We start from the raw sequence: 23,721 nt of genomic DNA, 5'->3' as shown, positions 1-23,721 counted from the left end.
GGAAGCGGTGCCAAGAACCGTGCCGCCTCTCCCACAGGGGACTCGGGAGTGGGGAGCAGGGAGGGGGGAGCCATCAGCCCCATTTGCCACCAGAAACCATGCACCTGACCCAAATCTGTCCCAAATCTCTGCCTTTGGAGGGGAAAGAGACAGGGTGGGAAGATATGTTGCCCAATGGTGTGGGGAAGAAGAGGGGCTATGATCCAGATGGCTGAAAACCCATTCTAAATATGTTTATACTGGTTCCCACTTATTTTTTTTGGGTGAGGGAGATTGGCCCTGAGCCAACATCTGTGGCTAATCCTCCTCTTTTTGCTTGAGGAAGATTGTAGCTGAGCTAACATCCGTGCCCATCTTCCTCTGTTTTCTATGTGGGACGCCACCACAGCATGGCTTGATGAGTGGGTGTGTAGGTCCATGCCCAGATATGAACCCTGGGCCACGGAGTGGAGCACGTGAACTTCACCACTATGCCACCGGGCCGGCCTCTGCTTTCTTTCTATCTTCTTTCAGTTTTTAGCAGAGTTCCATTTAAAAACCCCATCTTGTCTTAGCTTTGCCAATGGAGAAAATGGAAAATGGATTTCAAAGTGTACACGCTAGACAAGAGAGTAAATGAGCCGGGTAGCTCTGGGGCTGGGATCACCGTGGCGCATCCCCTCTGATGAAGGGTGCAGTTTGTCTAATGCAAGGAACGATTCCTAGGTTCTGAACCTGGGTGACGAGAACAGAGAGAAGAAAGTGGTTTAAAAGAGAGCCACTAGAAAGGGAAGTGGAACAGAAAGTTTCAGACACGTTGCATTTAACACAGTGAGTTCGGAGACCTGGCTCTCTAATGTCCTGCAAGCTTGTCTGTTCTCAGGTGAATTTTTTTTTTGAACAGTACAGCCACTACTTATGTGGACCTACAAGAAAGAACACTTTGATAATGCAAATAATCTCAATTTGCTGAGGAGATACTAGAATAATCACACTTTTAAAAAACAGAAAATACTCTAGTGAATACAGATGAGCCAAGTATCTTTTTGGGTCGTATTGTGAAGTGTGAGAATGATGACATAAATGTTATTTTGAGAGCCGGCAAAATAGTATTTTCCCAGCTCAGCTGGGGAGGCAGACCTGGGTTTAAATTCTGCCCCCACCACTTACTGACCTTTCTACACGGGAATTTCTTTGCCTGTGAAATGGGTTTTCCAACAGTACGGCCCTCATGCTGTTGTGAGACACAACTGAGGGCATGTGCACAGTACTCAGGGCAGACCCTGCCACTCAGCTGTCACTCAGCAGCTGCTGTCAACACGCAACAGCGGCGAGACAGTCGTCACGCTGGAACAGAGCAAGAGCAAGAGCAGTCTGCTTGCCCGCCCTCCTGGGACCAGGGGACCAGGACGAGGGAAGCCTGAGCACGAGACCGAGAGCAGCAGAGTGGCACTGGGCGGAGCCGCCTCCAGGCAGCCGCAGCATTCTTACCTGTGTTGCGTTACTTCCGTAAATTAAAAATAAGGTTAAACCTCAATTAACTAGAATCCTCATTCCAAAATGCTGTCTTACCCTCAATTTTTAGAAGAAAAAGACAAGTGACAAAAAAATAAAAGGATAATAGACATTTATTTTTTAAAAATTCCAGGGGATGTCCCGTATCAGTGAACAGTCCTGTTGCGCCTGCTATGGCTGCCTTCAATTACAATCGTTCAGTGCAACGCACTCGAAGCCTCTGAAATGCCTCAAACATCGAAAGACCAACTTGTCTCTGGCATACCATACTGTTTAAGGCAGAAGTATTTTCTACCCCATAATGGTTACTACAGAATATCTGCTGGTTAATCTTTAGTTAACCAGAACCACACATTCCATAGATATTCCAGTTAACTGAGATTTATACGCCCAAGGTCATGTTACCAGAAATAGGAAAATTTCCCTTTTCTTCAGCAATATGAAGAGACCTCTGCCACCAACACACGTCGCTACCTTCTTGAAAATATAAAATGAAATACTACTTTAGATGAAGAATTTTTATATCCTAAATAGCATTATTTAGAAAAAATTCTTGACACTTAAAAGAATTGTGATTTTTAACCATCTTCCACAACTATTTGATATACCTTAAACTTAATTACATCTAAGTTTTTTATAAGATAATCACTTTCAAGGGAAAAAAAGAATGTTATTTATATAAAAATTTTGCTTTACAAAAAAGTGTATAAATGTCATTCTGCCAGATGCCCTTCCTACCCCCTCCTAATACAGCTGTAGCTGCGGACGACAGTGAGGTCACGAACATTACACAGACTTTACTTCTTGGATAGAACTGTGTAGGTGACAGAATGTATACTTTTCAGCACGAGTGATTTTGTTGGCTATCTTTAAAATTTCAAAGTAGTTGTTAGAAATGTTAATATTTCATTTCATTTTCTGCTGTGTGAGATTATCACCACCATGAACTGATGTCTGTCTGCCAGTCACCATCATCGTCACCATCCTCATCTCAGTCTCGGGCGTTCTCGGCAGCATCCCCCATGCGGACAGCCAGGGACAGTGGTGCAGTGGGATGAGAAGGATGCAGTCTGAGACCATACCTTTAGATCGGTTTATATCCCATTATTGTGAATTTGTACAAACGCCATTTATAGTTTAAAACTGTACTATGTAACAGAGGACTATACTATTACAAAATAGCCTTTTCTGTAAATGCACTGAAAAGCTTCTTGGGCATTGATTAGGCCTATTTCTAGCAATATTCCAACAGATATTTCAAAACTCCAAATATAAAGTCAGTTTTCTTAATTTTCTGAAATGAGTTAATTCTGTAGGAAAACTGACGCATCTGGTATCTCAAGTAACCTTCAAAATAGCTAAGCCTATATACCCATCTCATCTAACCTTCAAAATAGTTAAAACAAAAACAAAAACTACTACTAACAACTACTTTATATATAACAAGAATCGTTCAATTATAAAACTGTTGAAAGACCATGAGTCAGCTGATCTATGAAATTATACAAGATAAAGCTGAAACAGCTGCAGGTTTTTTTAATAATTAAACCCAGTTCTCTTTTTCCCTAAGGTTATAAGAAAACGGAAATCTGCCTTTAAATCATGCAGAGATTTAAATCAATGTTTTTCTATCTCCTCTAAGAAACTAAAATGTTTCTTATCTTACAATTATAAATATTCATAACACTCAGACTCCTTTTTGTGGCCAGTTTTTTATGCCTTTGAGACTAGACTGTATGGTTCTATTTAGGCAAGATGTGTGATAATGCTACATTATGTATAAAATATTATTTCTGGTATTTGTCCATCTTCTATTGAAGTGCCATTATTATTGCCAGGGGAACTGAAAAAGAAAAAGACAGTCTTGCTAGCAGTGGGTGTTTCATGAACTACTTTCTTCAGTCCTTTTGTGCCGTAGTGGGAATCTGGACCCTAAACGAGAACAAAAGCTTCATTAGTAATTTTCATTTAATAAGCACTCAACTTGATGTGGTGTTTTAATTAGATTAACGATCTACTATATTTCCTTACAGCTCTTGTATAAAATTTTATGCCAAGTCATTTAATGAAAAATGAAGTTTTTGAATCAAAGCTAATTAATGATTAAAAATACTGAATGTAGAACTCAGCTATTAGGGAAGAGTGAAATGGTTTTAAGAAAATAATTATTTTCTCTTCCGTCAACCATTCAGTCTCCTACTCAAACAAAGGGCTGCTGAGGAGGAACCCTTTCTCCCGGAGCAGAGCTGTGCCGAGGCGCCTCTCTTCTCAAAGCACCGGGGCTCTGGCGCCCAGCTCCCCTCCTCCCCGTCTTCCTAAAAGGCTCTGTCAGCAACTCCCCATGACAGCCCCGAGGAACGCTGGGCCCCATGGGCTCCCCGTGTGGCGCCCCAGACGACTCGTACCTTGAGTGTCGCACACGCGGTGTAGCACACGCTGGGCAGGACCTCTATGGGCTCCTTGAACATGACCCTGAAGGTGTTAGCAGTCCCGTCACAGCTAAATCCAGTGTCATTCTGTCCCAGGGTTTGTTTTTTCTCATATTCAATGATCTGTAATTTTTAAAAGAGACGTTACATTTAAGTTAAACCAACAGACACAAAATTTCATAGAAAAGAATATAAAGCCTTTAGGAATAGCAGAGTAGACGACTACATCTCTGTGTTGTAACTTTTTCTACTTCTCTCTAATCACCAAAGATGGCTTTCAACATGCTGTCAGAAAATGGATATTTGTCACTCATCGCAGAGAAGCTGGGGAGAATGTCAGGGGGCTGGGGCTGGGCTGCAGGAGAGAGGAGCTTCCAGGCTTTGGAACTGGTTTTTTTTTTAAGGAAGATTAGCCCTGAGCTAACGTCTGCTGTCAATTTTTTTTTTTTTTTTTTTTTTTGCTGAGGAAGACTGGCCCTGAGCTAACATCTGCATCCATCCTCCTCTACTTTATATGTGGGATGCCTACCACAGCATGGCTTGCCAAGCGGTGCCATGTCCACACCTGGGATCTGAACTGGCAAACCCTGGGCCGCTGAAGTGGAACATGCGAACTTAACTGAGGTGCCACCGTGGTGGCCCTCACAACTGTTTTTTGAGAATGTCTGCATTTTATTTTATTTTTTTTAAAGATTTTATTTCTTTCCTTTTTCTCCCCCAAAGCCCCCCAGTACATAGTTGTATATTCTTCGTTGTGGGTCCTTCTAGTTGTGGCATGTGGGATGCTGCCTCAGCGTGGTTTGATGAGCAGTGCCATGTCCGCGCCCAGGATTTGAACCAACGAAACACTGGGCCGCCTGCAGCGGAGCGCGCGAACTTAACCACTCGGCCACGGGGCCAGCCCCGAGAATGTCTGCATTTTAGATACCTGAGGGAAATGAGCCTTTGCTCCTTGCTACCCTATGTCTTGTTGCTAGGAAATTCCTGTAGCATTTCCTATGTCTAAATGTTATTTACTGAAATTAAAATAACCTTAAACGCAGTATTCACGTATGTGGATGTTGAAAATGTGAAAATTCTGTCTTCACTCTAGTCCCATAATCTGCGCCAGGCACGGCGGGACACCCTCAAGCAGTTTCCAGCCACGAGAGCAGACGTGCAGGCGGCTCGGCCCGGTGCCACAGCCGGAGCCGTGAGAAGACGGTGCGGGCAGGGGAAACTCGCTGTCAGGAGCGCGGCTACACAGAGGAGAGCGGTGCAGGCTCCCGGGCACAGAGCAACCCGCGCAGAGGCTGCGGCTCACAGCCTGCCTTTGTGCACAGAGTAGACAAAACAGTAGTCGTAAGACAGGCCAAACCAACGTCTGCAGCCACGGCTCAGGACTGCAGGCCTGCCTCTGCAGGGACAGCGAGCAGAGAAGACCATGAGGGGGCTCGGGTGCTGTGATGTCCTGTTCCTTGATCTGGCTGCTGGTTAGACAAGTGTGTTGTTTGCGAAAAGGAAGCCATATGTACCACTTACAAACGTGCACTTTTCTCTATGTTTATCACAGTTCAATAAAAAATTTTAAAGACAACACAACAGTGCCCTGAAAGCAGCAGTGCGACGCCAGGTGGCTGTAGCAGTGTGATCTAGAGCAACGCACTTCCCTGCTCTGAGCCTCAGGTGGTCTTTTAATTTGGGGCGACCTTGCTTTGCTTTCTTCCTAAGCTGTTATGAAAGTCAAATTATGAGACCAAGCAACAACGACAGCAACAGACTACGTTCCAAACCCGTTGCATCTCACTGTCCCCACAAAACCACAAGGCAGGCACCACCAGTGTCACAGCAGACAAGGAAACTGAGGCTGAGAGAGGGGCATAATTTGCCCACAGTCATATCCTGGAGGTGGTGCAGCTGAGACTCAAACCCAGACCATCTATCTGGTGGTGTAGCTGGAGGGTGCATGACACCAGCCACTGGGGCAAGAAAATAAAGAGAAGTCCTATTTCTGTTCAGTTTACTCCGAGTATTCACGTTTTACCACTTAGTACACCTGTGACCCTGATGATGCCCTCCCTCAGTCTGCGCTGAGCCTGGTGTCTGAGCTAAGGGATGAGGTGCAGTGGGGGGAGAGCAGGCTTCCACACCAGCCAAGGCTGACAGCGGCCTCGCTCCCTCTCAGGCCTGCAGGCTAGACAGCCTGCTTAAGTGGGTTTCTGGATCTCATTGGATAGGATCTTGACAACACTTTTATAAAGTATATAAAGTGAAATGGGGAGTGATCATGAAAATCTTTTACACCCTTCAGAGGTTTACTGTGGTTTTTCTGCACTTAAAAAGATGGAAACAGAATTTCCTAACCTGCTTTACAATCTGTCAAATAAACAATTTCAGTGGGTTTTGAACCTATTTGTTAAAAATATTAAAAATGGGGGCCAGAGGGCCGGCCTGGTGGCACAGCGTTAAGTGTGCACGTTCCACTTCGGCAGCCCGGGGTTCGCCGGTTTGGATCCTGGGTGTGGACATGGCACTGCTTGGAAAGCCATGCTGTGGTAGGCATCCCACATATAAAGTAGAGGAAGATGGGCACGGATGTTAGCTCAGGGCCAGTCTTCCTCAGCAAAAAGAGGATTGGCAGCAGATGTTAGCTCAGCACTAATCTTCCTAAAAAAACAAAAAGGGGGCCAGCCGCATGGCCAAGTGGTTAAGTCCGCGTGCTCTGCTTTGGTGGCCCAGGGTTTCTCCAGTTCGAATCCTGGGCGCAGACATGGCACTGCTCATCAAGCTATGCTGAGGCAGAATCCCACATACCACAACCAGAAGGACCCACAACTAAAAATACACAACTATGTACCAGGGGGCTTTGGGAGAAAAAGGAAAAATAATATCCTTAAAAAAAAATTAAAAATGTAATTTTCAGAGCTGGCCCCATGGCTGCGTGGTTAAAGTTCTGCGTGCTTTGCTTTGGCAGTCCAGGTTTGCAGGTGTGGATCCCGGGCATGGACCTATTCCATCGTCAGCCTTGCTGTGGAGGTATCCCACACACAAAAAATGGAGGAAGACTTGCACAGATATTACCTCAGGGCGAATCCTTCTCACCAAAAAAAAAAAAAAAAAAAAAAAAGGGTAATTTTCTAACTGTGTTGTAAGAATGACAAATTGACATGAGTGATGTAAATTTATCAGCTGAATTTCACTATAATCCTTAGTGCACAGCATTAGAAAATGAACATGACTTCATCTAGGAGATTCTTTCATTTGGAACAAGGTCTCTTTGAGGTAGTGACATATCTTTCACCAAATCAGAGCTTTGAACTGCTGTGCATTTCAAAAACTAATGATGCATTTTGATCACAGGGCTCACCTAGGTTTTTACTTTTAAAAATAATATATAAATAACATTTTACAAAGGGCAGTTCTTTCTGCTGATAAAAGTTTGAAAGATTGCTTTCTTTTCTCATTTCTATCTTTTGTGTTTTAATTTATGTGTAAGGACAGTATGGTATATGTATAGTTTGTAAATAAAAGTACAATGAAGATGTGTTTCAAAAATAATTTTCCTAACTGGGTGTACCCTCAAAAGGGTGCAGAACACTGGTTTACTGGAAGGGAAAGAGGCGGTATTTAACCTTCTTCCAGATTAAGAAATGAGGCAGAGCCCATCTCGAGATGAGGCAGGGAGCATAGACAATCAGAAACCAGAGGGTGTTCACAGGAGTTAGAAGAAACAGACAGTTTCAAGCCCTAGAGTTCAAGTGCCATGAAAAGGCAGGGGCATCTTAAGCCAGCCAAGGCACAGCAGGAAGGACCAACAGAGGGGTTCCTGGACCAATTCCCTGAAACTACATTTTTTTGATCACTTGTAAAACAGAACTCTCTAGGCTTAAAATGCTACTAAATTACAACATCTTTGTCAAGTTACAATATCTTATTGTAAAATTACATGTTTGTTATATTTCAAGATGATATATAGTGGGGAAAACGTGTACCTGTATATTCACTTGATAATCCGTGGGACCGTGAATAGATCCATATAAACCAAATCCAACTATAGAGATTCTTCGATTAACTGTGAACCTGAGAGAATGAAGCCAAATATAAAATAACATACATAATTCAGTAAGTTCATATTCTCAAGGCTTATCAATTTTTTTAAGTACTACCTGGAATATCTAATTTTACTAATAAAAACTATCACAAATCAGATATCCTTGGAAATGTCATCTGCTTGCAAAAAAAACCTTTCCAGAGTAAATTTTAACTTAAAGGGAACTTAAGTAGAATTTATTTTCTATACTGTACATTTTTGAGAGTCAAAGGAATTTATTTAACCTAAATACCCACTTTTCTTGTAATAATAATTTTAGTCCAAATATGTTTGCACATCTCCTTCATGAACACAGCGGTGGCACCCATTGGCCTGAAGCCCAGCATCCCAAAGTGTGACTCTTCCTCAGCACGGTGAACACTTACTGAGGCCACCCGTGCGTTGGTGCTGGGGAAATAACGGTCAACTGGGCAGTCTCCACCCCATGGCACTTACAGCCTAACGGAGGACATTGACGATAAACAAGTAAAGAAAGGAATAAATCAATAATTACAAACTGTGCTAAGAGCTGTGAAGGAAGCAGGCTGCTGTAACAGCACTGGTGGTGGAGGCCTGGGGACAGGACCCCAGGGAGATCAGAATGCGATTTCACAGTGGAGCAACTGGCAAGTCCAGTTTGGTCATAATAGTTAAGAACTACACCCACCCTACTCCCTTTTATAAATGTATAAAAACTGACATCAAGTACAAATGGCACTGAAAGACTGTATAATCAGAGATAATTTGTAATATAAATTACTGATCCTCAACATTTTCGATAACAATTTCAATATTATTGTGATGATTATCATCACCACACCCCCACCACTTTATGGGCACTTCCTGTGCTGGGCACTGAGCTTCAGTTCTTTACATGAATTATTTCCTTTAATCACCATAGCAGCTCTATAAACTAAGTAATACAGTATTATTTTTATTACCGTCAGTTTTTATAGTTGAGGAAACTGAGGTTGAGAGAAATTAACTTGCCTACATCAAAAAGTGTGGCGGAGCTGGGACGTGATTCCAGGTCTGCCGGGATCAAAAGCCCACGCTCTTGGCCACTATGTTAAACTCCCAGGGCAGTATGAAGACCTCCTCAAAATTTTTAAAATGCACTTTTTATAATGTAGTTTTTTCTTATTATAAAAAAGCAACATATTCTCTGGAAAAAAAACTTAGAAAATGTAGTTAAAACCATCAAGGGGGAAAATGTAAAGCATCTCTAAACCCATCATCCAGAGCTGGGCTGCTTCCCCTCGGCACACATCCCTCCAGTCTTCTGGTTCTCTTTTTTAACAATAGGAAAATAGACTGTTTTCTATGAACGTGTATTATTTAAAAGTCATCAGAATATATATATTTTTATACCTTTATTTCATGTAAAAAGGCAAAAGATTATCAGTGATTCACCAAATATAGCTAATCCCTAGCTGTTGGACAATCTAGGTTACCTGCAGTTCTTGTTACAGAACAATGCCCTGATGACCGATCCTATACTAAATCAGCTTGCAGAGCCTAATTATTTCCTGAGAATAAATGCCGAGAAGTAGAACTGCTGGTGGGAGTGAAAGGCACATTCTTGAGGCTTCACACAAACACTATTGGTTGCGTTCTGGGGAGACCACTACATTTTACACCTATGAGAAACAATGATCGTTTCTATCTCGCTCTCAACAACCATGAGGATTTTAATTTCTTTTTGCCGTTGAGAAACTGACAAATTCTATTTATATTTCTTTGATTATTAATGAGTTAAAACATTTGCTAATATGCATACTATTTTCTCTTTAATGAAATATTCAAGTTCTTTCCCTATTTCTCTCTGCTGCTGAGTGTCTTTTTCATGTGAATTTGAAAAACCATGTTATACAGTTATGCTTTGTCAGTAATGTCCATTACAAAAAGTTTCCTGTCATTTATCTCTTGTAGGGGCTTTGGACATAAAAATTTTGGATTATCTGTAGTCAAATTATGATCTATGCCGAGTTTAGACAGGCCTATCTCATCCTCATAATAAACAAACATGCACCTGTTCCAGCACTTTCATTGTTGTAATGTTAAAAATACAAATATTGGTAGATGGCTCTAACCATGTTTTCCCAGTGGTTAACCCCTACTAAGACTCTCTCACTTATGTCAGGTGGGTTTCTGACCTCTGTGCTATATTCCATACGACACTAACTTACTGTAGCTTTACAATACTTTCCATGTTTGATTCCTACTGTTCTTTGTAAAAAAGAAACATTTAATCTTCCAGATTAACTTTAGAATAATTTTGCCAAGCCACTCCTCCTTGCCAAAAATATTTGACTTCTGAAAGGAACTGCATAACATGCATAGGTTAATTTGGAGGGACACTGTCTGACTCTAGTTGAAGTTCTCCAGTTCTTCATAAAGGTACCATACTGTACATTTCTTACAGGATTCAATCCTGCTACTTTATGTTATTTTTTACTCTTGTAAGTGGGATCTGTTTTTACTCAATATTATAACTGAAAATGTAAACAAAAATTTTTTTTTTTGGCAAAATAATATAACAAAATGTGCCATCTTAACCATTCTTAAGTGTATAATGCAGTGGCATTAGTACATTCCCATTACTGTGAACTAGCAGCAGCAGCCCCGTCTGTAACTGAGCTCTGACGACCTGTGTGAACGTCACTGGCTTCTACATCTACATTTTAAAGAGGCCACTATTCTCTTCTCTTGGTGCTAATAGATTTTTAGCAGATCCTGAGGTTATTTAGGTGGATCCGTTGTTCTCAAACGAAGCTCCATCCCCAAGGAGGCTCGCTCTGTCCCATGAAGGTTTAGGGGCAGAGAGCCAGGGACACCAGATCTCCTGCAATGCTTAGAAAGACTCCTAACACAGGGATCCCAGCCAACTTTCACGTGTCCTGTCAGAATTCACGTAGGTGAAAACCTTGTTTATGAGACTTGACCCTAATTCCATTTTATTTATAAACCAAAGTTTTTTTGGCAATTTTAATATTTGCTGACTTTTACAAGAGGCACCTACCACAGAGGAAAATCATGCAGTCAGTTCTTGCTGTTTGTGGTAGTTACATTCTATAAAGTTGCTGCAAACACAGAATTAGCAAACACTAAACCACTGCTCCTGGGGAATACGTACACAGCGTCCCTCACACAAATTACAATCTTCAATCCTAAAAACAATTCGGCCTAGTAGATTCCATTTCATTTTACAAAAGAGAAAACAGAGTTCAGAGTGACTTGCCTGAGGCCACCCCACTAAAAGGAGCCCGCACTGGGATTCAGACTGTCCAAGGGCCCAGAGCGGGAGTGTCCTCCACCGCCTCCACCTCCATCCCCATCCCCGTGTGAGAGGAAACAAGGAGGTGGGGCATCCCCTCAACAGACCCCAGCTGGGAACACGCTACACCCCACCCCCACCCCCACCCCCCCCCGCCCCGGGAACTAGAATCTTCTCCTGCCAATGACTAAGAAAGTGCTCCAAGTATTGATCTGGGGCTTATAAATAAATTTTGGTGAGTAGGCGAGTTCGCAAATGCGGAAACTGAATAAATAGCACTGACCGGACTTTATCGGGAAGCTTTAAAGAGAATGATAGAATTGGCAGCAGTGCTGTTCGTGTAACGTCATGAGACATTAATATGACACGCCTGTCCCCTGCGATGGTAGCTGGTTAGCACGCCGACACAAACCCGTACTGCAACCGACTGCTTCGTTTGCCCTCTATGTGGTCTCGTCCAATGTCTACATATTCAAGTACGCATTTTATTCTATCCGTTACATTTATAGGCCATTATATCGATTCAAAGAAAAAAAACATGTGAAGCATACTATCCATGAATTCCATTTCAGGTCAGTAAAGGGGGAATACAAAATATTTATTATAAAAAAGGAGAACTGGGTTTTATGCAGTTCAGAACTACTGATGTACATTTTATCTGCAAATAATGAAAAAGATCTCTTCCTTTCCAACATTCCAGGCTCTAATTTCTTTACCCTAATACGACCTCAATCGGAAGGATAAGAACGCTGCTGAGGAACAGCAAGGTGAGCAGGCACTGCTGAGCTAGGGGTCAACAGTCGCCGTGTTGAAGACGTATTCTTCTAGACCTGGTCTATTAGTAGGTACATCTGGAACGAAGGTGAAATCGTACCGAAAGTCTTTTTGAATCTACTGAAATAATCGAATTGTTTTTCTTTGACCTGCTACTGTGGCGAATTACGTTAATAAATTTCCTAATATTGAGCCATTCTTTCAATCTCCAAATAAGCTCTATTTGCTCAGACAGTATTACTCTTCTAAGGTGCTGCTAGATTCGATATGCTGATATTTTACATAGAATTTCTTCTTCTACGTAGAGTAAGCGAGACTGATCTAGAAAATGGTCTCATCAGATTCCTGTATAAGGTTCTGCTTCCTTCCGTAACTAACCGAGAAGTATTCCCTCCTTTTAAGGCTCAAGGAAACGACCTGTTCCTTGATGGTTTGATACAACTCACCTGTAAAAACCACCTTGTGAAGGGACAGTTCTTTGATAACTTTTAATTCCTTCCATGGTAACTGGTCTATTCACGCTTTCTTCTTCAGTCAATTTTGATAATTTATATTTGCCTATAAAATGATCCATTCCATTAAGATGTTCAATTTATTAGCATAGGGTAAATCCAGAATTAAAATAAAAATTTACTCAGTATATGATTATATTCCCACTATTATTTCTAAATATGAGTATGTTTTATTACCTTTGCTTATTTATTTTATTGATCTTTTTAAGGAACCAGCTTATGGATTTATCGATTCTACTGTTTTTAATTCATTAATTTCTACATTTATCTATTTCCTTCTTTGTTCTTATGGTTGTTTTGCTTTTCATTTTCTAGCTTCTTGGGTTGAATGCTTAAGCCATTTATTTCTACTCTAATTTATTTAGTAAAAGCAGTTAATTATTACTGTTTCTTTGTGTGATGCTTTGGCCTCATCCCTAAGTTTTCATATACAATGTTCTCATTGAGAAGGATTACTAAAGTCCACAAATACAGTTTTATTTCCATTTTAACCCAGTATTTATGAGTCCTCTCCCCCTCGGAGTTCTATTTTTTAATAAACTTGTTATTAGTTTCTAGTTTTATTCCAAAGTGCTACAAGTGGAAAATCCAAGAGGCATGTTTATGAAGACTGGTACTTATTCTGTTTTGACATTTAACCTAAGGAAACACAGTGAAGCACACATAAATTCCTCAACAGGATTATATGCATATATCTTTCAAGATTCTTGATTTTTTTTTCCCCATTCAAGCTTTTCTAAACAGATACTGAGATATTTTCCATGCAATGTCTATAGAAAGGAAAAACTCACACCAAACATAGTAAGACTGAATGTATTAAATTGTAGCCCTAAGACTGTAAAAACAGCGTTTGATCAAGTAAGGTCTAGGCCTCGGCTCACCAGCAGTGGCAATCCAAACAGAATTCATGTGCAGAAAGCCCAACCCAATCCTTTCTCAATTTACTTGGTTCCTAAGATGTCCTCTCACTCATGATTCAGTGAGGAGACTGGTATATCTCACAGACTTCTTGACTCCTGTACTAACTTAGAAGTTATTAAACAAAGAATAAAATAAAATGTTGGTTAATTAGCTCCTAAAACATGAGGATAAAAGCCACATGCTGGCCGCCCACATCCCCACGCCCGCCATCTGCGGGTACCTGATGCGGTCACTGGTGCCACTGTAGCCCCAGCGGCTCTCCACCTGCTGGAACCTGTTGATGCAGCACTCCTTCCCTCTGAGGCAGCACCTCGGCCGATCGATATATTCAACTCGGGGTTTAGGATTGACAGTAAAATGAAGAAAGAGATTTACCACTTCACGGTCGGACAGAATTCCAGACTGAGCAGGACCTATAGAAATAAAAATATAAATCTCAATAAAAGCGACTTGATTTCAATCCCTAACTTTGTAATAATCCACACAATAAAGTGAATTCAAATCTGGAAGATGTAAAGTAACAAGGTAGAAAAATCTTAGCATATATAATTTTAGCATATATTTAATTTTAAAGTTTTTCTAAATTCATGTAAGGTTAAGCTAACAGAACGTAAGTACTAAAATCATTAATAAATCAAAGCTTAGATGAAACCCAGAGGAGCACAGAGAGACCTCTGGATTTTTCAATCCATACACCCGCTCTTAGTACCACAGATTTTCCTTCACCAGAAAGAGAGTCATTCCCTGTGGTGGGGAAACGCTTACGATGGCAGCCAGAGCTATTGTTCCTTCTCTGTTCCCCAGCTAAGACCTGTCTGAGGTTGTAATCCAAACAAGGGAATATATTTAGAGGTGGAACTAGATGGGCTAGTGCTTTCATTCTGGGGTTCAGAAATCAGCGGGGGCAGGAGCTAAGCCTGGAAGAGCTGTGGAAGCAGAGTATAGTGTGTTACAGTTTCCCCATTGCACTGCTTCTGAGAAAATTTCCAAATAGCTTAAACTTATCTAGGAATAAATGCTGTTCCTCATAAAAGATGCCAAGAGATCCCTTCCAAGGCTGGTAAAAACAATCTAAATAAGAGATTGCAAAACACTAGATTTCTAGAAATCTGGTTTAGGAAGCCATAAAGTCAGATTTTAACGTAAAACCTCCATTTTTAAACATTAGATTAAGATTTTTAAAATACTGCACACAAAATATCAAAAGCCCATGAGACCGGGCCCAAGGTTCATATGCAGTCTCTGGATAAGGAAAGGTTGTAAAGAAGGAAAAATACAATTACAAACTTAAAACCTGCATTTTAGCAAAAAAGAACAGAACTGGAACTGCATAAGATCGAAAAAGAGATGTGGATGAAAACTCATGTAACTTTCTCAGAACGACAAGGAATAAGACAAAAGAATTAAAATGTAGGATTAAAAAGCAGAGACCAACACACAGGTAACCAGTGTTCCTGAAGAACTAACAAGAAATAGGTGACGCAATAATTCAAAACTATAATAAAATTTTCTTAGTCGAAAAAAAAGTCTTCAGATCATGAAAAGCACTCTCAGATATGTACCATACACTTACCTAAAGAAAGTAATCAAAGATACACTCCACCTAGCAGCAGGGTGAATCAAAATAAAGAATTCAGGAAGGCGTGTCATAAAAGAACTGGGGATGAACACTGAGACCAATACAACCTAGAATTAACTCTCATATAGTTGTATTATTGTAATGTGGTGCTTGCACGTGTATGTGTGTGTAAAATCAGCTACAATGAATCAGTCTGGAAAGGTTTCAGCTGTCTTACAATGCTGAGAAAAATCCCCAACTATTTGACAATTAAGCTATATACTCTAGCCCGCGGACCAAGAGGAAAAACTGGAAGACTCAATACTATGAGAATGTCAGTGATCTCCACAGCAGTCTGTGGGTTCAACGCAATTCCAATCAAAATCCTGCATGACTTTTTTTGGTGAAAACTGACATGCTGATTAAAAAATTTATTTATATGAAAATGCAAAAGAAGAGCCAAGATAATACTGAAGAAGAACAAAAATGGAGGACTTTCACTACCAGATTTCAAGATTTAGTATAAAACTACAGAAATTAAAATTATGCAGCATCAGTGCAAGAATAAACAAATATAACAGTGGGACAGTATAGACATTCCAGAACTAGATTCATTCATATAGTCATTTGATTTACAACAAAGTTGGCACTGCAATGTGTTGGGGCGAGGATAGTTTTTAAATAGCTAGCTATATGGGAAAAAAACGAACCTTGACCTTTACACCTTAGCCATACACACGTGCGAAAAAACAACACAAAAACCAAAAATTCAATTGTATTATAGACCTAAATGTTAAATGCAAAACAATAAAGCTCCTAGAAGAAAACCTGAGACTATCTTCATGACTTTGAGGCAGGCAAAATTTCTTAAAGAGGACACAAAAAGCCTTCATCTTGAAGGAAAAAGATTGATACGTTAACGTCATTAAAATTAAGATCTTCTATTTATCAACAGACAGCATTAAGATAATAAAAAGGCAACCCAGAGACTGGGATATTAGTAACATCTGACCTGTATCCAGAATATATAAAAACTCGTACAAATCAACAGAGAAACAACAAAAGCCCTAAGAAACATCTCATGAATGAGGATACCCAATTACTGGTAGGTTCAACACCACTAATCATCAGAGACACGAAATTAAAACCACAAAGAAAGAGGTCCCCACCCTTCCAAGTGACTCAAGCTACAAAAACTCATCATACTGTTTTGAAGAGGACGTGGGGCAACTAGAACAAGCTCTTCACTCTCAACTCGGCAGCTGAGCGTGAACTGTCCCGACCACTGAGGGCAGCTGTTGGGCAGGACCTGCCGCTGCTGCGCATCCACCCACTCTCTGACTTAGCAACTCCACCCTACATCTCACAGCAATGTTTACATGTGCACATGTACACCAAGGGACACACACAAGACTGTTCGGACCAGCCCTCAAACGGAAACAACCCAAACGTCCAACACTAAGATGGATAAATAAATCAACACACATCATACAATAGATTATGCAGCAATGAAAAGAATGCGCTACTGCCACACAAACCCATGGTTGAATCTAACAGATAGAATGTTAAGAGAAAGAAGCCACACCCGAAAGAACACATACTGTATGTATGATTTCCTTTATATTAAGTTCAAAAGCGGACAGAACTAATTTACAGAGGTCAGAAAGGAGCCACCCTTGGGAGGGAGATTAAGACCTTGGAGGAGCACGACGGAGGCCTCTGGGGTGCTGGTAACGTACTACAGTTGTACAAGTGTGGTTAATAGGTGCGTTTTTACTATATGGCTATTTCAATAAAACAAGTTTACAAAAAGAAAAAACAAACATTGATTCTGACCAGCAAAAACAAAAACTTCGGAGCAAATTGAAACATATATGATAAATCAGTAAAAAAAAATTGAAAACCCCAACAGAATAAGTCATGAATGTTACAAAAAAAATACAAATGGCCAATAAACATAAAGAAATATAACTTTAAACAATCATGAGATATTTTTTCTTTTAAATCAACCTGGCCATGACTTAAAAGTAGATAATACTCAATGTTGATATGGTAATGAGAACTAGTCATAGAACTAAGATTCAAAACCAGGTCTGTCTGATTTTAAATCAGAAGCACCAACTCTGAGAACCAGAAACATCTGTCATTACAACCTTAGGCAAGGCACTTAACCTCTCTCGGGTTCAGTCCTCTAACCTACAAAATACATAACTTTTATGTATTTATAATATATGACATTTCAAAAATATAAAATATATATATTTTTTAAATGTATAACACATATAACCTATAATATTATCTTGAGGGGCTATTTGGAGAATTAAACCAAATTACACACACAAACACCCTTCATGTATCACGGGATTAGAAGAACGACTAGTACTCAACAAACAGCTTCTTTCCTTCTCTTGCACGGGGAGACTGACCGCCTGCCCATTAAAACAGTTCCACATGCATTCTGGTCAAGTCACAGCCATACCTGCTGCAAACTCCTCTATGGTCATCAGTGGGAACCGGATCAAGGACAGTGCTTTTCCTAGAACTTTCTGTTTGTTTCCAAAAGTCACCGGCAATTGTTGTCTTTGACATTCCGCTTCTGCCCATCGTACCACAGCTCCAAAAAGTCGACTTTCTCTAATACTAAGTGTGTCTCTTTCTAGAACTGCACAGAGTGTGTCTATAGGTAAAACGCAAAAATAAATCAAATTAGGAATATTTTGCTCTTTAACAAAACAATACTGAAAAACATGCTTACATATATTAAGTTTTTAAATCTCAATAAAAGGTTCAATACTTAAAACTATAGACTATAATTAAAAATATCAAAGAATTAATATTTTTCTTTATTGCAAAATTTTTTTTGCAAAAATACTGCAAAGTTTTCTTTAAAAAATTACTACGAGGTTAACGTTCAACCTATTACTTACCATACATGGAAGCTTAGATATATTTTATATATTCATGCAATTTATCAAGCAAACTCAAATATCCAGAACAAGATTAATAATAAGTCAAAGAAAAAGCCTCCAATTAGTAACATACATAAATTCATAAAGTCTACAGAATACAACTCATTCACTCATTCAGCAAATATTTCTCACGAAGCACTCACTATGTGCCAGGCACTGTTGCAAACACTGAGGATCGATCATGGAACAGAAAGTAAAAAATCCCTTGCCTTCAGGGAGCTTACATTCTAATGGGGGGGGAACAGATTAAATAAACTTAAGTAAACTGTAGTATGTTAGGTGATAAATCTAGGAAAAAATAGCAGGCTAGGGGGATCAGAAGTGCAGTTTAAAACAGGATGGTTTGGGGGCCAGACCGGTGGCATAGTGGTTAAGTTTGCTCACTCTGCTTTGGCAGCTCGTGTTCACAGGTTCGGATCCCGGGGCATGGACCTAGTGCCTCTTGTGGGCAGCCATGCTGTGGCGGCATCCCACATAAAATAGAGGACGACTGACACAGATGTTAGCTCAGGGCCAATCTTCCTCACAAAAAAAATAATAATAATAAAATAGGATAGTTTGGGTAGGCCTCAGGCGAGCTAAGACTTGAAGGAGGTAAGGGGGAATAAGACAAACAGACACCTAAAGAGAAGAAGCATTCCAGGACTGCCAGTGTGGAGGTGCTCACGTGAAAGTGTACCTGGCCTATCTGAGCAGCAGCCAGGAGGCCAGTGGGAATAGAGCGGAGGGGCAAGAGGGAAAAGTAGGAGGCGATGGGGCCCGAAACATGGGGGAAATGGGGTACAGTGCTGAAGCACCCTGTAGATGGTTCTGCTTTTACTGAGTGAAAGGGGAAGCCCTGGAAGGCTGTGAGCTGGGACACTTTATGTTCTACAAGGATCACCCTGGCAGCTGTGTTGAGACGAAATGAGTAGAGACAAGAGTGGGAGCAAGATCAGTTAGGAGTTCTTGCACTGAGCCAGCTCAGAGGTGACAGTGGCCCGGACCAGGAGCCGGTGGTAGAAAATGAGCAGATTTAGGATATATTCTGAAGAAGACTCAATGAGATTTCCTAACAGACTGGACACAGGTGGCAACAGTGGGAGTCAAGGATTATTCCAAAGTTGATAGTCTAAGCAATGGGGGGATGCGGTGGCATCATCAACCGAGATGAGGAGGAACAGGTTCGGGGACGGGGCGGTTAGGGGAGACCTCAAGCCTAATTTTGGACATAAGAAGTTTAAAATCCCCATCTGACACCCAAGTATAAGTGTCATGCCCGCACCTCAGGCCCTCACTCAGAAACCTTTCCTTCTTATCACAGGGAAAATTAAAATAAGCCAGTTATTTTTAAGCTACAGGAGATCAGAAGCAGTAAGCTCAGAGAAAGAGGCTTTTTTAGAGGCCAACATACTAAAATGAAATAATAGGCTGAAATCTAACAGGGACAGAGAAGAGAGGAAATTTGTGAAAAGGAGACATAAGAACTTGAAAAGCACCACAGTCAAGAGTCTTTTATGCAAAGAGAAAGAGATTAAAAACAACAACAAGAAACAACACTAGAGAGGCCTGCGGCTTCACTGTGCAATAACTGATACTCATGGTAATGGGCACCAATAATCACCAGCAGCCTCAACTATAGCCAATACACATCGCTTAACAAAGGCAGGTGAAGTAAAATATGTTTTAGATCTCTTTCTCAAACGGCTAAAATAAATACCTTGGTTCTAAAAAAAGATGGTTCTAGAGGTACAGGAAAATTACACACATGAACCGGCCCTGTGGCTGAGTGGTTAAGTGCACATATTCCGCTTTGGCGGCCCAGGGTTTCACTGGTTTGAATCCTGGGTGCAGACATGGCACCGCTCGTCAGGCCATGTTGAGGCAGCATCCCACATGCCACAGCTAGAAGGACCCACAACTAAAATATATACAACTAGGTACTGGGGGGATTTGGGGAGAAAAAAAAACTTCAAAAAAAAAAGAAAATTACACACATGAAATCTTCCTTTCTAAAAAAAACCTTGATAAAATAGGCAAATAGGCAGTATCATAAAATATCTAACAGTTATACTTCAAATTTAATTTAATTTAAATAAAAAGGAGGATGGCATACTTATATATAGCAGCAATCAATGAAAACATTAAATATGATTAAATTACCCAGAAATACACATCTAAGAAAAATTTATTTTAAAAACATTCTACTCTGCAATGGCCCACACATTCATACTAGAAGCAAATATTGGTCAATATCAAACATAGCTATGAGTCCAGCAAAGATAGCACGGTCCCCAGAACACAGCAGGGGGTCAACAATACGTTAAAAATGAACAGGTTAAACATAATTGAAAAAGAAAATCAGCTTTTTTTCCTTCTCTTGTAGCTGAAGAGACAAGTATAAACTAAGGCTCCACGAAGCCTCTTCCCAAGTTAATGAACGTGAACCACGATCCCTCAGTACCTGGAGGATTAGGACTACAAAATGACCACAACGTGTACTCACTCAAGGGAAAACAGACGACTTTGGACCTACACGTCTCTACCGTGTATGCTAATAACTTCAGGAAACGTCAACACAGAATCTTAAAATAGGACCAAAAAAGGGGCACATCACACTGCCCTTGGCATAATGTGAATTCATTTTGGTCTATCAGTGTGACGTATTATCTTCTTCTTTAGCAAAAAGCTATGAGAGAGAAACAGTGTCTCCCTACTTGCAAACTGGGAAGCACATCCCTCCAGAACACACGTTCCAATCCCAGAGCAGAAAAAGCACCCCCAGAATCTAGGACAGCTGTAAAAAAGCTCCTGAAGCCAGGCCCTTCTTTCTCTCAGCTCCTAGACTTCTCTCTCATTCCCAATTTTTAATAAGTACATTTGAGGCAAACAACTATGGGGTGGAAACAGAGGTCTTCTATTGGCAGATATGTTATGATAAGAAATTATAGCTGAGAGCCTAATAAAGATCATAAAAACAGAAGATTATGTTTTATAAAGATCATACTGGATTATAATATAAAGAAGTGTGAGTCAAATCAAATACACAAACATTTATAGGGTATTCCCAGGTTCCCTTGGCCTGCTTAACACCGGAGCTATTTACAAAACAACCCCCAGGAGTAAGTCACCCAGATGAAGGTGGTATTATTTCAACTGAGAGTAGACTGAAGTACAAATGTAGCACTTGAGAACTCCTCAAGGAGAAAGAAATTAAGACTAAACAATGCTTCAAACACCCAGTAACTTAGACATTCAACGGCACACGCTGTCTACTGGGGAAGAACCCAACCCAGTGCCTGCTTTTCAGGATAACGCAAGATGAGCATGAATCCTGCCTAAGGTACCATGCAACAGACAGGCAAACTAGCAATGGGATGTTATCATGACAGAGGAATATACCAAGTGTCATGGAAGAGGGTGGGGTGTCAGTTCTTAAGAAACCAGTCAATGCAGAAGTATAAGTGGAGCCAAGACATTAAGACTGAGTGAAGGTGCTGGCCTGGTGGTGTAGTGGTTAAGTTTCCATGCTCTGCGGCCCGGGGTTTGCCAGTTCAGATCCCAGGCACAGACCTATGCATAGCTTATCAAGCCCTGCTGTGGCAGGCGTCCCACATATAAAGTAGAGGAAGATGTGCACAGATGTTAGCTCAGGGCCACTCTTCCTCAGCAAAAAGAGAAGGATTGGCAGCAGATGTTAGCTCATGGCCAATCTTTCTCAAAAAAAAAAAGAAAAGAAAGACTGAGTGAGAATGAGCCAAGGTGGGAAGGAAAGGCAACATTCTAGACACAGTCAGCCAGTCCAGTTGGTCAACAAATATTAACTGAACACATACTATGTTCTACTCTCTTCAGTGCTAGAGATACAGTGAGAAACTAGACAAAGTCCCTGCCTTTAAAGAGCGACAATCAACATAAACACACAGAGACAAAGAAGAATTTCAGACAGTGTCATGCATTATGAGGAGAATAAACCAGAGTAACGAACAGGGACTGTTTAGGAGAACGTGGTGCCTCCTTTAACTAAGTAGGTCTGAGATGCCTCTCTCAGGTCTCATCCAGCCTGAGATCTGAATGATTAAAGGCAGAAGCCACACAGGGATTCCGAGAGGAAAGGTGCAATGAGGAGGAACAGTAAATACAAAGGCTGAAAACAGAAATAACCCTGGCCAGTGCATACCCAACAGTGGATGAGGGGGAGAATGGCAGGAGATACGGTCAGATGCAGACAGGTTGGTGGCGACTGCCAGCTGTTTACAAAAAACCTGTTCTCTCTTCTTCTTGAGATGTGACTAGTCCACATCTCCTAGCCTCCTCCAAAGTTTGGTGGGATCATGTGACTGAATTCTGGACAATGAAATAAGAGCCAAAATGAGGGTGCCATTTCAAGGTCAAAGCTTTTAACATGTGGGTGTTTTTCCTGCAAATGTTTTCTCCCGTCTACCACCGAGACACAGATAGTAACGAGGCCCTAGTGAATGGCAGAACCACAAGATGGAAGACAGCTCCTTGCTGGCCAGTAACACAGTCTTGGGACTGTTACATGAGTGTGAAACAAACTTCTATTGTGCCTGAGCCAGTAGCATTTTTGGGTTTATTCATGCAAACGTGTTGAGCGTGCATTTTTGGGGTCTATTTGTTATCACAGCCAAGCCTGGCCTACCCTCACTAATACAAGGCCTGGTCATGTAGGGTCTTTTAAGCTTTGTAAGGAGTTTGAATTTTATTCCAACTGCAGTGGGAACACACTGGAATTAAGGAGGTGATACCATATGATTTAGGATGTAAATCTGCTGCTGTGTAGAGAATGGACTGTATGGATGGAAACAAGGAGACAACAGGGCACCACAGAGGTTATCCAGGTGAAAGAGAAGAGTGGCTTAGACTAGCTGGCAGTAGTGGACATGGTAAGAAACGGTCAGATTCAGAATACATTTTGAAAGTACAGCCGGGAGCACTTGCTGATAAACTGCATGGGGGGTATGAAAGAATGAAAATAATTACGAATAACTTCTAGGTTTTTGGCTTGAGAAATCAGACGCATGGTGGTGTCATTGAGAGTGAAAAAAATTGGAAAGAAACAGAAAAAACTTGACAGGGAGTGGGGGAATCAATGGCTCCCTGTTAGCTGTGTTGTCTGAAATGCCTAAAAAATCTCCCAATGAAGATGTTAAGTAAATGGCTGGGGATCTAAGTTTGGAGCCCAGAAGAGGACAGGGTTGAGGATCTACATTTTGGCTTCATCACGATGAAGATAATATTTAAAGCCACAGGCCTGGATCAGCTTGCTCTACTCTCCTACAAGACAAAATTCAAACGCCTTCCCGTCATTAGACGGTCCTCCACAGCCTGGCTCTGACCTGCCTCACAGCTCCCTTCCTCCACATACCCTCCTCATGCAGTTCCACGTTCCTCTTCCTTATTCAAATACTATCCCTTCTTTGAGCCCATGTCAGCACCTCCTCTGTCAAGATTTTCCTGACACTACTCCCATTTGAGGGAATCTCTCCACGCTACGGATTTCCAAGGTAATTATCTTCTATGCATCTAGTTCAGAAAAGGCAAAAATCACATTTGCCCTATGCCGTGTCTTCTATTAGGTCTTAAATCTTAACTTTTACATATTTGCTCCTTGATTCTCCAATTAGATGATAGTTTCCTTAAGAAAAATCACATTTTACTCTTTGTATTTCTAGAAGGACCCTAGTGTAAAGTCATGCATATGGCGAGCATTCAAAG

At 40.9% G+C, this 23,721-nt stretch overlaps 1 protein-coding gene across 2 annotated transcripts in view; it reads right to left on the bottom strand.

Annotated features, from left to right (window-relative positions):
• Nucleotides 1–1,589: 1,589 nt before the first annotated feature.
• Nucleotides 1,590–23,721, bottom strand: part of BTBD1 (BTB domain containing 1) — a 42,952-nt gene continuing 20,820 nt past the window's right edge. For both annotated transcript variants that reach the window (XM_008512690.2, XM_070570198.1), the window contains exons 4-8: nucleotides 17,514–17,711; nucleotides 13,697–13,889; nucleotides 7,895–7,982; nucleotides 3,900–4,046; nucleotides 1,590–3,426 (exon numbers count right to left, since the gene is read on the bottom strand). In XM_008512690.2, coding sequence (XP_008510912.2) covers nucleotides 3,268–3,426; nucleotides 3,900–4,046; nucleotides 7,895–7,982; nucleotides 13,697–13,889; nucleotides 17,514–17,711 — 785 coding nt within the window. In that variant the 3' untranslated portion in view covers nucleotides 1,590–3,267. The remainder of the gene's footprint in view (nucleotides 3,427–3,899; nucleotides 4,047–7,894; nucleotides 7,983–13,696; nucleotides 13,890–17,513; nucleotides 17,712–23,721) is intronic.

The sequence above is a fragment of the Equus przewalskii genome, chromosome 1, assembly GCF_037783145.1.
Source record: "Equus przewalskii isolate Varuska chromosome 1, EquPr2, whole genome shotgun sequence".
In the NCBI taxonomy this organism is placed as follows: domain Eukaryota; kingdom Metazoa; phylum Chordata; class Mammalia; order Perissodactyla; family Equidae; genus Equus; species Equus przewalskii.
The sequence above is the reverse complement of the archived record's forward strand: the minus strand, read 5'-3'. Positions and strand labels throughout refer to the sequence as shown.